This window comes from Echinops telfairi, unplaced genomic scaffold (assembly GCF_000313985.2).
Source record: "Echinops telfairi isolate 266 unplaced genomic scaffold, ASM31398v2 ScPeMD7_5;HRSCAF=22, whole genome shotgun sequence".
Classification (NCBI taxonomy): Eukaryota; Metazoa; Chordata; class Mammalia; order Afrosoricida; family Tenrecidae; genus Echinops; species Echinops telfairi.
The window spans coordinates 4,985,340-4,999,881 of NW_022103901.1; the positions used below are offsets into that span (position 1 = coordinate 4,985,340).

At 56.4% G+C, this 14,542-nt stretch overlaps 1 protein-coding gene across 5 annotated transcripts in view; it reads left to right on the forward strand.

The window, feature by feature from the left end:
* LOC101661316 (transformation/transcription domain associated protein) overlaps nt 1–14,542 on the forward strand; it is a 74,366-nt gene that overhangs the window by 44,978 nt on the left and 14,846 nt on the right. For all 5 annotated transcript variants that reach the window (XM_045285939.1, XM_045285940.1, XM_045285941.1 and 2 more), the window contains 15 exons: nt 797–1,010; nt 1,642–1,767; nt 2,369–2,515; nt 3,388–3,587; nt 4,575–4,696; nt 5,134–5,347; nt 6,418–6,597; nt 7,952–8,098; nt 9,513–9,632; nt 10,257–10,544; nt 10,643–10,780; nt 11,840–11,952; nt 12,093–12,228; nt 12,403–12,594; nt 13,527–13,722. In XM_045285939.1, coding sequence (XP_045141874.1) covers nt 797–1,010; nt 1,642–1,767; nt 2,369–2,515; nt 3,388–3,587; nt 4,575–4,696; nt 5,134–5,347; nt 6,418–6,597; nt 7,952–8,098; nt 9,513–9,632; nt 10,257–10,544; nt 10,643–10,780; nt 11,840–11,952; nt 12,093–12,228; nt 12,403–12,594; nt 13,527–13,722 — 2,533 coding nt within the window. The remainder of the gene's footprint in view (nt 1–796; nt 1,011–1,641; nt 1,768–2,368; nt 2,516–3,387; nt 3,588–4,574; nt 4,697–5,133; nt 5,348–6,417; nt 6,598–7,951; nt 8,099–9,512; nt 9,633–10,256; nt 10,545–10,642; nt 10,781–11,839; nt 11,953–12,092; nt 12,229–12,402; nt 12,595–13,526; nt 13,723–14,542) is intronic.

Consider the following 14,542-nt stretch of genomic DNA (forward strand, 5'->3'; position numbering starts at 1 on the left):
TAGTGCCCCAGGCGCATACATGTGTAAACCAGTTTCCTTTCTACAGACCACGTCCTTCAGCTCTATTGTACTGTTTTGTTTTATTTTTCTTCAACATTGACCAAAATCAAACTCCCTAACTCATTACCTTTGAGTCGACTCTGACTCCTAGTGTCCCTGTAGGAGAGGGTAGAACTGTGTTTCTGAGACTCCTGATGGAGTGGAAAGCCGCCGCTTTCCCCCTCGGAACTCGCGGGGCCTTACAACTGCTGCGCCTCCCCCCCCCCCTCTCCCGGCAGCCACCAGGGCTCCCAAACACTGACAGTCAGTGGACTTTGTTCAGACAGTTGGAAAGGTGCACTTCTCTTGGAAAGATACTGAATACTGTAACTAAAACAAAACAAAACTGGAGTGGTTTGCTATACTAAGTTTTCTTTTTTAATCCACAGTTTTGTGATTTTAAAAAGCTAATATTTTTAATCGGGCACTTTTTAAAAGGGTGGATTAATGTAAAACAAATAGATGAAAGAAGCTCTTGAATGAAACCCTAATGCATTAGTGAAATTAAATATTTGATACAGTAGTCATAAGAAACTTCCGAACGCTGTAGGAAAGTCCCATTATCTTGTAATCCCGTTTTTTCTGTCTGTGTGTGTGTGTTTTCATGAGGGACATGCTGTGCCCCTTCCTTCAGTTGTGTCTCAGTTCCCAGGACCTCCCCTTGCATGTGCTCTGTCTTGCTGGGCTCACGTGCATGCGCTGCAGCTTGGTTGGAACGCCTGCCGCAGCCCATCCGTGTGCTGTGTTCTGCTTGCAGGAGCAGCCCAGCCAGGTGAACTACGGGAACATCTGCACGGGGCTGGAGGTGCTGAGCTTCCTGCTCACCGTCCTCCAGTCCCCCGCCATCCTCAGCAGCTTCAAGCCCCTGCAGCGCGGAGTGGCGGCCTGCATGACTTGCGGGAACACCAAAGTCCTGCGAGCTGTCCACAGCCTCCTCTCGCGCCTCATGAGCGTGTTCCCCACAGAGCCGAGTAGGTGACGCCCTCGCCTGCCCTTCCCAGCATGTGCTGGGCACCGGGGCAGGGTGGTCGGGGCACTTCAGGGACCCCTTCTCTTTTTGAAAAATCACCATAAAAACTCAATAATGTTGGCACGTTAGTATTATCATCATTTTTTTTGTTGTCTGTTGTGGAAATGCTGTTGTTCGTTTGCCGAAGGTCGCTGTTCTTCTCACGTGTGTTAAGAAGGCAGATTAGGGTAAATTAAAGTCTTTTATCCAGCATTGAACTGCTAATATTCCCGTGGCTTACAGCACATCCTGGTAAAGCTTGGGGTGCTGACAGGCTTTGGCCTCCCCTGTAAAGCAGATACTTGCCCAGGGAGGAACACCTCTCCTGCCCTGCAGGGGAAGAGAATGACCTCTGACCTTCAGCATCTAAAACGCACATACGCATGCACACTTCCCTAGAATCACGGGTGGTGGCTGTCAGACCCAGGTCTCATTGTTCCAGTAAAAGTTTACCGAGCGCCTCGTTCTGGCCACCACAGACACCAAAACAGCCAAACTCTGTCCCCACCTAACATGATACATGTGAGCGTCCGGGGGCGCGGGAGGGCCTGAGAGCCCAGACTGCAGTGCCCATATCTCACCTGTGCCCACAGGCACCTCCAGTGTGGCCTCTAAGTACGAAGAGCTGGAGTGCCTCTATGCGGCCGTGGGCAAGGTCATCTACGAGGGGCTCACCAGCTATGAGAAGGCTGCCAATGCCAATCCGTCCCAGCTCTTTGGTGAGTGCGGCTTTCCTGCTCTCCGCGCGGTTCCAGTGGGTTCACGGTTCTGGAGAAGGCTCGGCTGTGGTGTGGAGCTTCTGAACTGCCATGTTGTTCAGGCTGCCTGTGTGTGTGGCGTCAAGGAACCCCCTTCCCTAGGCTCTTGTCATGAGCACTTCCAGCCTCTAGCCTTAGAGGCTAGAATTTAGCTGCGAGGGCCCTCCGCTCTCCTGGGCACAGGGTCCTGCCCTCGGTTTGCTAGCAAATCCAGAGTCGGGTCACTGAACCTGTCAGCAAGCTTCTGATACGCCATCTGGCTCCCTCGGAGAGGTCAGCAAACTGACTTCATCCGGGTGATTCGCTGAAACTCAAAATACAGAAATGAAGCAAGGGTGCTGCTTTCCACACACAGTAGGTCCCTTCTCACGCAGTCGCTGCTCCATCTTTGCAGCTAGGGGTGAAAACCTAAGGCTTCCGAATCTGACGTTTGAGAGTAAGCTGTGCCTGTGCCGTGCTGTTCTGAATAGCGTGTTCCTGCTAGTCTTTTACGTGTAGCTGTTCCGTAAGATAACCGCTCTACGTGTGGCTGTTCCGTAAGATAACCGCTCCCCCCACCCAGGCACGCTCATGATGCTCAAGTCGGCCTGCAGCAACAACCCCAGCTACATCGACAGGCTCATCTCCGTGTTCATGCGCTCGCTGCAGAAGATGGTGCGCGAGCACCTGAACCCCCAGGCCACCTCAGGAAGCACAGACGCCGCCTCAGGTGACAGCCCAGGGCCCGTGCTGGTGACGTGGACTCTAGTCGGCACCGGTGCCGTGCTGGCCGTGCAGTCCAGGTGCCCGCTCCCACACGACCGTTCATTCTGAGCAGAGAGGTGCAGGCGGGTTTGTAAAATGAGCTGTTGTGAGAAGGTGTGTGAGTGCAAGAGGGAAGCGTGTGTGGAGGAGCCCCGTTCACAGCTGCTCGGGAGGAGCAGAGTTCCAGCTTCCAGGGGTAAATGGCAGGCTTCAGGAACCTGTGGAGGGTGGGAGGGGGAGAGAGAGAGTGCGCACGCGCGCGCGCGTGTGTGTGTGTGTGTGTGTGTGTGTGTGTGTATGGCCCGCTGTTAGACAGGCTTTAGAACACAGGTGCCAGGAGTGTGACTCAAGCATGTGGGGTACAGGTGCTCCTGGGCCATTTGCACAGTAGCTTGCCCCATGGAGGGAAGGTGCTTCCGGAGTGCAGTAGTGTCCAGAGTTCGGTGGTGACCCTGTACTCGGGAACAAAACGGGCCCTGCTCTGGGCCGCCTCATGATGGGTTACAGGCTAGACCCCTGTGAGCCTAGGGTGGTTGTTGGCTGGCTTGTTGTAGAGAAAGGTCACCATTTCGTTAGCATCTGGAAGCTCTGCGGAAGCCTGTCCAGCATCGTAGTAGCACACCAGCCACAGACAGCCAGGGTGTACTGGCCAGGAGCCAAGCCCAGGCGTCCTGCCTGCGGGGCAGGCCAGATTTCTGCCAGTGAGCCACCTGAGTCTACCGGCTGGAGGCTAAAGACGGCACTCTGGGGGGCAATGGGCGGACTCCGCTGTGGCCAGGCCCGCCGAGCGGCGGCGTGTTTAAGATGTGGGCATGTCGCCGTCCTCCCCGTGCGCAGGGACCAGCGAGCTGGTGATGCTCAGCCTGGAGCTGGTGAAGACTCGGCTGGGTGTGATGAGCACGGAGATGCGCAAGAGCTTCATCCAGGCCATCCTGACGTCCCTCATCGAGAAATCACCCGACGCCAAGATCCTCCGCGCCGTGGTCAAGATTGTGGAGGAATGGGTCAAGAACAACTCACCGATGGCAGCCAATCAGGTGAGCTGTGGAGAGGGGGAGGGGCTGGCGACTAAAAGTCAAGCTTCTCCTCCTCCGCTTGTCGCAGTGTTTGAAGGGAAGCCAGGTCCTCCCCGCCAGCCTAGTGGCTGCTGACTGCCAGGTCACGGTTCTAACCCACCAGCCGTCCCCTGCCTCCCATCAAGATGTGCAGTCTTGGAAAAAACACACAGGGGCTACGCATCAGCATCAACTAGACGGCCAGTGGGTGTGGTAGTCTTCCGTGAGAGCATTTTGATGACCAGGATGGGGCTCAGGGCCCTGGAGCTGAAGACAGGCTGTTGGGAGAATGGTGTCGATAGACTTGCTCAGTGCAGGTGACTGCAGACCTTCAGTCCTCAGTGTGGCACGAGGCGTGCCATCAGACTTGACAGAGACCCCTCACTTTGGCTGGCCGTTCATCTGCGCACTAAGTGAACCTTCTTTTCTTTCTTTTTTTTAAATCATTTTATTGGGGGCTCATACAACTCATCACAATCCATACATACATCAATTGTGTAAAGCACATTTGTACATTCATTACCCTCATCGTTCTCAAAACATTTGCTCCTCACATAAGCCCCTGGCATTTTTCTCCTCCCTCCCCGCTCCCCCCTCCGTCATGAACCCTTGATAATTTATAAATTATTATTTTGTCATATCTTACACTGTCCGACGTCTCCCTTCACTAAATGAACCTTATGTGGTGGCAAAGGTGAACCAGAATCGCAGTACTGGGGTGTAACTTATAGCCTGGCAAGCCGATTTTCTGGCCTTCTCTGCGGAGTGGCAGCCTCTGGGGCAATGCTATCGGCATCTCGATTTGCCACATCCAGAACCACCTTTGACCTCTTCCTCCCTCTATCAATGGCCCGGTCTCGTCATACTTGGCAAAATCGTAAGCGGCCAACTGTCCAGTAGATGGTTTTGAGCGTGTCTCTCTTCAGAAGAATGTGATGGACTTTTCTCTCAAACCCTAACTGCCTGCAGACACCTACGCTCCGGGAGAAGTCCATCCTGCTGGTGAAAATGATGACCTACATAGAGAAGCGTTTTCCCGAAGACCTTGAATTAAATGCCCAGTTCTTAGACCTCGTGAACTACGTCTACAGGTAACGATGGCAGTTCCTGTGGCATTTTAATTACCTAGCTGTACCTCGGGGGCCCTGGTGGTGTACTGGTTGGGCACTGGGTTGCTAACCACTCGGTCAGCAGTTTGAAATCACCAGCCCCAGCTCCGGAGAAAGACAAGGCTTTCTATGCACTGTGAGGAGTGCGGCCTCGGAGACTCACCGGGGCAGTTCTGCCCTGCCTTACAGGGTCACTCTGAGTCAGCATCGATGGCGGCAAGTTTGGAGTCGTACCTCAGTTTGCGTTTTGCCCGTACCCTGTGCCAGGTGTGCACGACTCCACCCGCCGCTGATCGCATCCCCTAGGCTCCCGTGAGGCTGCTGAGAAGTTGGATGTCCACCTGTCTCTGCTTGCTTGTGGCCGGTTGAACCTGCCGCCGAGCCTGGCTTGCCCAAATTGGCGTCCTTTCTCGCTTCAGGGATGAGACCCTGTCGGGCAGCGAGCTGACCGCCAAGCTGGAGCCCGCCTTCCTCTCCGGGCTGCGCTGCGCCCAGCCGCTCATCAGGGCCAAGTTTTTCGAGGTTTTCGACAGCTCGATGAAACGCCGTGTATATGAGCGCCTGCTCTATGTGACCTGCTCCCAGAACTGGGAGGCCATGGGGAGCCACTTCTGGGTCAAGCAGTGCATCGAGGTAGGACACAGGCTCCCGACACAGCCGGGCTGGCCTGGGGTGTGTGTGTGTGTGTGTGTGTGGTGGGGGGGGGGGTTGGGCCTGGTTCTGAGCCCATGACCAGAAACCATGGTGCCCTGGATAAAGTGCCGCAGGCGGCTGACGGGACCAGCTGGTGGTGTGAGCCCCCCAGCTGCCCCGAGGAAGGCAGACGACGGGCAGTGTGTTCACAGCCCTGGAAACCCAGGGAGGCAGGCCTGTCCTCCAGGGCCACTGAGAGCTGAGATGGGCTCTGGGGCAGTGGGTTTGGATTTTGGCTTTATTAGAAGGCCGGATATCATTTCTTAGTTGATAGCCAAAGGATCTGTTTTTCTTCAGCTGTAAAATGTTTAAAGTTTATCAAATATAAAAATGCTTCGAAGAACAAAGCCGTTCCCGTCACTCCACTGCTGCCCACGGCAGAAAGCCAGGGTGGCCTTGCAGTCCCCAGGTGTCCTGCCCCTTGCCTGCCCCTCCAGCCCCATCTTGTCCCTCTCCCCACTCCCAGCAGCCTGTCATTTTCTGAGCAAGTCACACCATAAAGGCCTTGCCCTTCCTCTGACTTTGACCTGGCTGATCTCTCCCTCCTCCCTCAGGCCTTGGGATTATAGTGACTTCCTTTGAAAGGGGAAGGTAGGGGGTTCCCCCTCATTCCTGCCGGTTCCCCCATGCCGGGCAGTAGTGTCAGCACAGTGAGTGTGTCTGGGTCATTGACAATGAACCTCTAAGACTCAGCATGCACCTGACCCAGGGCTACAGAGGACCGCTTTGCCAGCAGGAGGTTCTGAATCCTGTCCTGAAGTGCTAGTGCCCAGGACAAGGAGTGAGGTCACAGGAGAGCGTGAGCCGGAACTAGGGGGTGGCCTTCCCTGAGGCTGTGGAGCCATGGGAGGGGGTGAGCCGGGGGCCTTTGAGCAGAAGGGCCCGAGCGCAAAGCCTCCTTCATCTAACGGGGGTGGGGGGTGGGGACCTGACACTACTAGATGTTCGGATGCTGGCAGGCTGTTCTCAGCCCCCACACGGGTCTCCTCTTGCCCATGACCCTGTCTCAGCTGCTCCTGGCTGTGTGTGAGAGGAGCACTCCCATTGGCACCAGCTGCCAGGGGGCCATGCTCCCGTCTATCACCAACGTCATCAACCTGGCCGACAGCCACGACCGAGCCGCCTTCGCCATGGTCACGCACGTCAAGCAGGAGCCCCGAGAGCGAGAGAACAGCGAGTCCAAGGAGGAGGTGAGGCTCACGGCCCCTCCCCGCCCACAGGCCCCGCCCCCCCAGAAGGGGTCAGCCAGGGTGGAAACCTGAACATGGCCCCTGAATAAGTCCCAGGGTTCATGCTGTCATTCAGCTGTGAGAGCGACCGCTTTCTCTGAAGCCAGTGCCACTTCATGCCAGTGTTCCACTGTTGTGGGGAGAAGTGGCCGGGGTGGTGTGCCAAGCTCTGCTCTGAGAAGGCCTCGCCTGGATGCCCAGGGCCGTGTGCCCATCCAGCCTGAAGGGGCCAGAGCTCCTGGTGTGAACAGCCCTGAGCCCTGGCTTCCCCGGCAGCCATGTGCAGAGCACGAGGGTTGGTGGATATGGCAGCTCTTAAAGATGTTTCTCTATGGCCGACTTCTCTGGAGTGCTGGGTGTCAGGAGATGGCCCTAGCCCAGTGCTGAGCCCTCACTCCACCACGGGGTTGTTTGTCAGCTCTCCCAAGGGCGCCTCATTCTTTCGGCAAACAGAGGCTTATCTTCACTGGTGTGGAATCCCTGGACCATAGATTCCCAAGTTGATCTGGACTACAGGTCCCTTTTCAGGAAAAAAAAAAAATTACTTGGCGCTCCCCTGGTCATTAGTACTGTAGCCCACAGTCCAGGATAAAGTATAGGCGTCTACTTGTGTAGCCCCCCAGGGGGCAGTTTGGGGGAAACAACCCTAGATCTGGCCAGGTGTTCTTTCTGGAACTTTCTTGTGTGAACTAAAGACTTGGAAGTGGTCTTATTATACTTTGAAAAGGGAGCACCCTGAACAGTTGAACACTTGACCTCGGTTTACCATCCGTCCTCTATTTTATGGGTGGCGTTAACTCGGATTTAGAATAGCAGTGGTTGAGAGAGGGCTGTGCTTGTTCACGGAGCTGTTCCCGGGACTCTGGACAGGAGCACAGTGTATTCATTCCTCTCTGGGGAACAAACACATGCCAACGACGGCCTGTGCCGCGGCCCTGGGTGAGCGAGGCAGCAGTCCTGCCTTGGAGAGCCACCGAGTGAGTGGTCCAGAACAAGCCTGGGTCTGTGTGTACCGCCCTCAGAAGGAACCCTGCCCTCAGCATGATTTCCACGGTTTGAAGTTTGTAGCTTTTTGTTGTGCGTTTTCCCTAAGCACAGTTGATGGCATTTCACACTGTCATTGGAACAGCACATGTTGATGGGCTGTGCTTGTTTACCTTGGAATTCAAGTGAGCTTAATGAAGTAATTACGAACTTCCAAGAACGGAGTGGAATTTAGGCTCTCCGGAAATGTAATCAGAACTATGTGCATGTGGTGGCCATTGGGTTTACTGGCACTATCTGACCGCTTCGCTTTCTGTTCTGTGGTGCCCAGGACGTGGAGATAGATATTGAACTAGCGCCCGGAGATCAGACCAGCACACCCAAGACCAAAGAACTTTCAGAAAAGGACATTGGAAACCAGCTGCACATGTTAACCAACAGGCACGACAAATTTCTGGATACTCTGCGGGAAGTGAAGGTGTGTATGCAGGTCTGCAGGGGTCCTGGGCATGTGTGGGCCCTCACCCCAGCCCCCCAAGTCACACCTTCGGTCCCACCTACCTTTGGTGGGGTCTAAACTCGCAGTCAAACGGGGTCCTGAGGAGCTCCAGGTCAACTATGGGAAAAGACGGAAAAGTGGAGCCTCGGGGGCTGGTCTCCAATACCCTCCCCCATTGTTAAATCCTGGCTGTACTTTACACAGATCTTCTTAGTACCTCAACTTAACTTAGTTTAACTTAGTCCAGTTAATCCGGCCCTTAAAAAAAATTTTTTTTTTAAAGAATTTAAGTTCTGTTCTACATTTTTCTCACAGTCTATCCTACATTTTCGTCACATTCTATCCAGAGCCATCTCTTGTGATCGCTTATCAGAACCTGTGGCTAGTGGTGGTCAGACACCTTGCAGTAGTTCTGGTCTCAGATGAGGCTTCTATAGAACATACTAGTCGTGAAAGTACTTTCTTCGTTGAGGTTTAATGGCTTTCTTACTCTTACTCCTAACAAGTAGTAGAGACCCCGTGAATAAACTGTAGATGGCCACATGCAAGGGGTACTACACGCTGGGATCAGAGCAAGAGCTTTGTAAACACTCAAATGCTAACTGACCACATTGCCCGATGACCAAACCCACCTGCAGGTGTGGCTGTGTCTGAGGAGTGTGGGCCTGTAGGGTGCCTTCTATGGCTTATGTGCCTGTATGCACGTGTCTGTGCTTACGTCTTATCTGTGCACACATGCGAACGATGACACTTGTGTGTCCAGGGGGCTCCTTAGAGGCAAGGGTGGCCAGGCTTTCTCACATGCTTTGGACACATTGTCAGGAGAAAGGACAGCATGTTCTGTGAAGTGGAGCAGCAGCGTGAAAGAAGGCTCTCGATGAGATGGATGGACGGGGGGGCTCAGGCGCAGGACCCTCTGTGTGTTGTTTGCTGTGGGCCCGAGTGGACTTGACAGCACACCTGTCGGAGCAGGTGTCTGTGTGACCATGTGGTCTTCATTAGTCTTGTTTGGACTTGTGGCCATGTCACATAGGCCAGGTGCTTTAGTCCGGAGCTCTTTGCTCTCGGCCACCTCGTTAACCATGGTGGGTTGTACTCGCCACACGCACACTCGGGGCACTCTCCAAGGCCAGGAATACCGAGGATCCCCCACCTCCCTCCCTTCGACTCACCAGTGAACACTGGTCTCTGCCGGATCCACTCTTCTCTCTTCTCCCGTGTGGACATACTTCACCTCGCATTCTGCCCTCCAAATCCGTCGTGCTGGGTCACGTTTCTGGAACTCGCCATTGTTCTTGGTGGGGGGGTGTCTTCAGGACCTGGGTGGTGGGGTGTCGAGTGGTGGGATGTCCAGCCGGTGACTGAGGCCATCTGAGCCATTCTCTGGGTTTAGACGGGGGCCCTGCTCAGCGCCTTTGTCCAGCTGTGCCACATTTCCACAACGCTAGCCGAGAGGACGTGGGTCCAGCTCTTTCCCAGGCTCTGGAAGATTCTGTCCGACAGACAGCAGCATGTAAGTGTATGCGTAAACCCAGCCTGGGCTCGGCGCACGCGTTCATCGCACACTGGCGCTGCTAGTGCTTGCAGCGGCCAGGAGGTAGAAGGGGACCTAAGCTTCCCGCGAGAGCCATAGGGATGGATAGAAGGTGACGCTTTTGTACAATGGGAATGGCGTGGCCACACGGGGAAGAGAGGCCCCGTGGTGCCCCGGGAGGACATCATGCTGAGTGAGAGGAGCCCGACACAGATAGCTGTTGCATGAGTCCATGGGAAACAAGCTGTGAGTGTGGAGGTCCCTGGGGTGTCATTGTATAGGGGGCCTTCAGGGTCTGGGACTGCAGGCAGGATCATTTGGAACAGGATGATGGCTGCAAATTAATGTCGCCAAATTGTATGACAAAAAATTCCTGAATTGGCGGCAGTTTGCGTTTTACCGTAATTTTAAAAAGTAAATCCTACTTTGAGAAAAGGTGTAGAGCAAGCCTTTGAGAAGTATTTGTGAAGGAAAGCAGCCTTGATGGCTGTTGGCCCAGGGCCAGTTCCTGGAAGAAGTTCCCTCGAGTGGGGGTGGAAGGTGGGAGAGAAGAGGCCTTGCTCGTTGCCTGGGGGAGGGTCTAACTGCGTCGTGCCCCGCCAGGCGCTGGCTGGCGAGATCAGCCCGTTCCTGTGTAGCGGCAGCCACCAGGTGCAGCGCGACTGCCAGCCCAGCGCCCTGAACTGCTTTGTGGAAGCCATGTCCCAGTGTGTGCCCCCCATCCCCATCCGGCCCTGTGTGCTCAAGTACTTGGGGAAGACGCACAACCTGTGGTTCCGCTCCACACTGATGCTGGAGCACCAGGCCTTCGAGAAGGGGCTGAGCCTGCAGATCAAGCCGAAGCAGACGACGGAGTTCTATGAGCAGGAGAGCATCACCCCACCCCAGCAGGTGCCCCTGCCGTCCTCAGAGCCCCCCTTCCCTCCCTCCCTCCCTCCCCTTCCCTCCCGAGGGACGTGCCGGAGCAGGAACCTGGCCCTGTGTTTCAGGAGATCCTGGACTCGCTGGCCGAGCTGTACTCGCTGCTGCAGGAGGAAGACATGTGGGCCGGCCTGTGGCAGAAGCGGTGCAAGTACTCGGAGACGGCGACGGCCGTCGCCTATGAGCAGCACGGGTTTTTTGAGCAGGTGCAATGGCCAGCTGGTGGGCCGAGGGGCTGGTGGCCTGGGAGCCCCGCTGGGGTAGCATGTGCTCAGGGCAGGGCCCATGCTGAAACATCGGTCTGTTCGGTTTAAAGTGCTTCTGGGTGGGCCATGAAGATAGGACGGGCTCACCGCACAGGTCACCACAGCGAGGCAGCTGTCATGGTCAAGGGAGGCACCCAGTGCAGGTGGTGGTGCTGACAGGACACTGCCGTCGGTCCGGCGTGCCATAGCCTGCCGGGAAAGGGAGAGGTGGTGAGAGGACAGCCCATGCGGGCCTGCAGCCCGTCAGCTTGTGGGAACCCCGGGTGTGAGACTCAGATATAGCCATGTCCACCTGTGCGAGGGCTTCAAACAGATGGGAGGAAACCCGTTATCCTTCCATCCTGTTCCCTGCGCTGTGGGAAGCCCCTCACAGTCCAGGGATGAGGAGCTTGGTATGTTCCCTGGTTCTCTGGAGCTCACGCTGGAAGCCTCGCTTCGCTGCTGCTATGACAGGCCTGGTTGGCTCCATCTGGGCAGTGTTTAGGAGGGATGTTGACAGGGTCCTCCTTGTGTTCCTCCTGCCTGGGGTGTGTGGCCACGCTCAGACCTCCACACACCCAGCACCACTTCCATCCTGGCTGGGGACTCGTGCCTCCTCCTCACCGTCCCGTTTTCTGTTCCCTATCGCTGAGGGTCGAGGTGGTGGCTGCCTAAGCAGGCAGTGAGGCACTTGTCTGCACTGCCCGGTGTGGCCCCCCGTGCCCCTGGGGGACAGAGTAGGGCTGCCCGTGGCAGTGTGTGGGGGGACAAAAATGGGTTCCTGTACTTGATGCTGGATCGTGGGCTCGAAGACAAAGAAGTGGGGATGCAGGAGCCAAGCAACTGATCTCTTTGGAAAGGCCACACCAGGCCACACTAGTTAGAGCCCCGTGCTGAACCTGCAGTGCCACCGTCCTGTGGTCTGGCTGGTTGGGAATGGTTTGTCCAGCGGGAAGGCGAGGAAGCAAGTGGGAGTGCTGCTCGGTGCCGGCGCTGGGCTGAAGAGTCCTCATGTCTCAGGCCCAGGAATCCTACGAGAAGGCCATGGACAAGGCCAAAAAGGAGCACGAGCGGAGTAGTGCGTCCCCTGCCCTCTTCCCTGAGTACCAGCTCTGGGAGGACCACTGGATCCGGTGAGCCTGGTGGGACGGGGTTGGGGCAGCAGCCCCGGAAAGGGCTTGTCTCCGTGGCAGGCACTCTCTTCTCTGGAAAAGAGATACGGTGCTCTCGCTCCTGGGGTCCACTGAGCTCTGTCCTTCCTCCCGCTTTGCAGGTGCTCGAAAGAGCTGAACCAATGGGAGGCCCTGACAGAGTACGGCCAGTCGAAGGGCCACATCAACCCCTACCTGGTCCTTGAGTGTGCCTGGCGGGTCTCCAACTGGACCGCCATGAAGGAGGCGCTGGTGCAGGTGAGGCTCCGCCCCATTCTCGGGATGCATGTCCACATCAGGAGCTCACAGAACACCTTCCCCTCTGAACTGGCCACTCCCAAAGTGGGGCCAGGTCTCGGTGGCACCCGCGCTTCCTGCTTTGGGGGCTTCCTTTGTGATGTCCCCCGTCCTGGTGTGTCTCCTCTCCCCCAGGTGGAAGTCAGCTGTCCCAAGGAGATGGCCTGGAAGGTGAACATGTACCGAGGCTACCTGGCCATCTGCCACCCCGAGGAGCAGCAGCTCAGCTTCATCGAGCGGCTGGTGGAGATGGCCAGCAGCTTGGCCATTCGGGAGTGGCGGCGGCTGCCTCACGTGGTGTCCCACGTGCACACGCCCCTCCTCCAGGTGAGGCCCCCACGGGAGCAGTGCCTCCAGGCTAGTCTTTGGGGAAAGGCAGGCAGGAGCCCAGAAATAAACCTGCCATGTCGAGGTCCTAGGGAACCATTGAGTGGTGCTTGCTCTGGCGGCTTGTTGTAGCGCCCTGTGTACCACCGTCCAGAGTCAGGGGGATCCGCTTCCCTATCCTTGAGACCCCTGTGGGGTACAGTTCAGTGTTGACACACATGGGGGCGCCCTAGGTCAGAGTGAACCCCGTGTGTGTGTGTGTGTGTGGGGGGCTGGTTCACAGGAACTCCAAGATTACCTACTTCCTTCTCCTTGCGGCATCATCATTGTCCCCACAGTGCCCTGCTCCCCCACAGAGGCCCCCACTCTGCAGCTAGAATCCAAGAGCAGCTATGGCCACAGGCTGGTGTCAGCAAGAACCTGATGGGGCTCGTATGCCAGCCCCAGAAGGCCCCTGGGTGGCCCCAGTGGTTTGCAATCAGCTACTGACCTAAAAGTTGGCAATGTAAACCCACATGGCGGTGCTGTGGGAGAAAGGCCTGGCAATCTGTCGTAAAGATTACGGCCCCGCGGTGCTGTGGATCAGCATCGACTCCCTGGCAGGGTTCAAGGTGCTGCACGTGGCTGTGGTGGAGGGGTTGAGGCTGGTCTGATCCACCACTAGTGGTTTGGGAGGGGGTGCTGCCCATTAGCAAGATGAGGGACCTGCACCACCCATCGTCTCCCACCTCTGGGCAGTCCTAGCTGGGTGGTAAGTGGGAGGAGTGTGGGTGAGTGCAGAGAGGTGTCTAAGGTGTGCATGGGAATGAGGCAGGAGCAGCAGGCCTACTTGGCCATCAGGTTCCCATTGGCCCTGCCATCTGCCATCTTCATATGAAGGCTGGTGCTGGAGGTCCTCCCCTAATCCCCACACACACCACATTCCCATCTAGGCCGCTCAGCAGATCATTGAGCTCCAGGAGGCGGCCCAGATCAACGCCGGCCTGCAGCCCAACAACCTGGGCCGCAACAACAGCCTCCACGACATGAAGACGGTGGTGAAGACCTGGCGCAACAGGCTGCCCATCGTCTCGGACGACCTGTCCCACTGGAGCAGCATCTTCATGTGGCGGCAGCACCACTACCAAGGTGAGCTGGGCCCAGGCTGGCAGTCTGCTCGTCCACGGCCCAGTTGATCGAGGCCAGTGGTTCTCAACCTTCCTCATGCCGCCACCCTTGAGCGCGGTTCCTCATGTGGTGGTGACCCCCCCAACCATGAAATTACTTCATCACTAATTTTGCTACCGTTATGAATCAGGCGACCCCTGTGAAAACGTCTCTTTTGAGAACAACCTTTTCACAGGGGTTGCAACCCACAGGTTGAGAACCGAGGGTCCAGGCAAAACAAGGGCTCCGGGAGCTGTCCGTGGGCAGCGGGTGCAGAGCAGGGTTGATGGCACCTTGGTTTGAAGCTCCCTCCAGCACTCCCCGGAGCAGTTGCTCTTGGGCGGCTCCCTTCAGCCTTTCCCCATCTCCTCCCGCCCCCAGTCCCAGTCCCGGCGAGCTGCGGGCATCTGTTATGTGTGTGTGCGTGCCCCAGCGTTCGCCACTTGGTTTACTAGCCAAGAGGGTTGTGCTGAACTCCGTGGTCTCTATGCAGTATACTTTCCCATGCTAGCCCCAAGGGAGGGGCAGGGTTGGTCCCGGCACGGCCTGTGTTTGTCGTCGTTACACCTTACCGCAGGCGTCCTCAAACTGCGGCCCGCCGAGGACATTTATCTGGCCCACCGGGTGTTTTTGCCCTGTTTTTTTTTTTACTTCAAAATAAGATATGTGCAGTGTGCATAAGAATTTTTTTATAGTTTTTTTTTTTAAACTATAGTCTGGCCCTCCAACGGGTATGAGGGACAGTGAACTGGCCCCCTGTTTAAAAAGTTTGAGGAGCCCTGCGAGTCTATGGGGTGGCCAC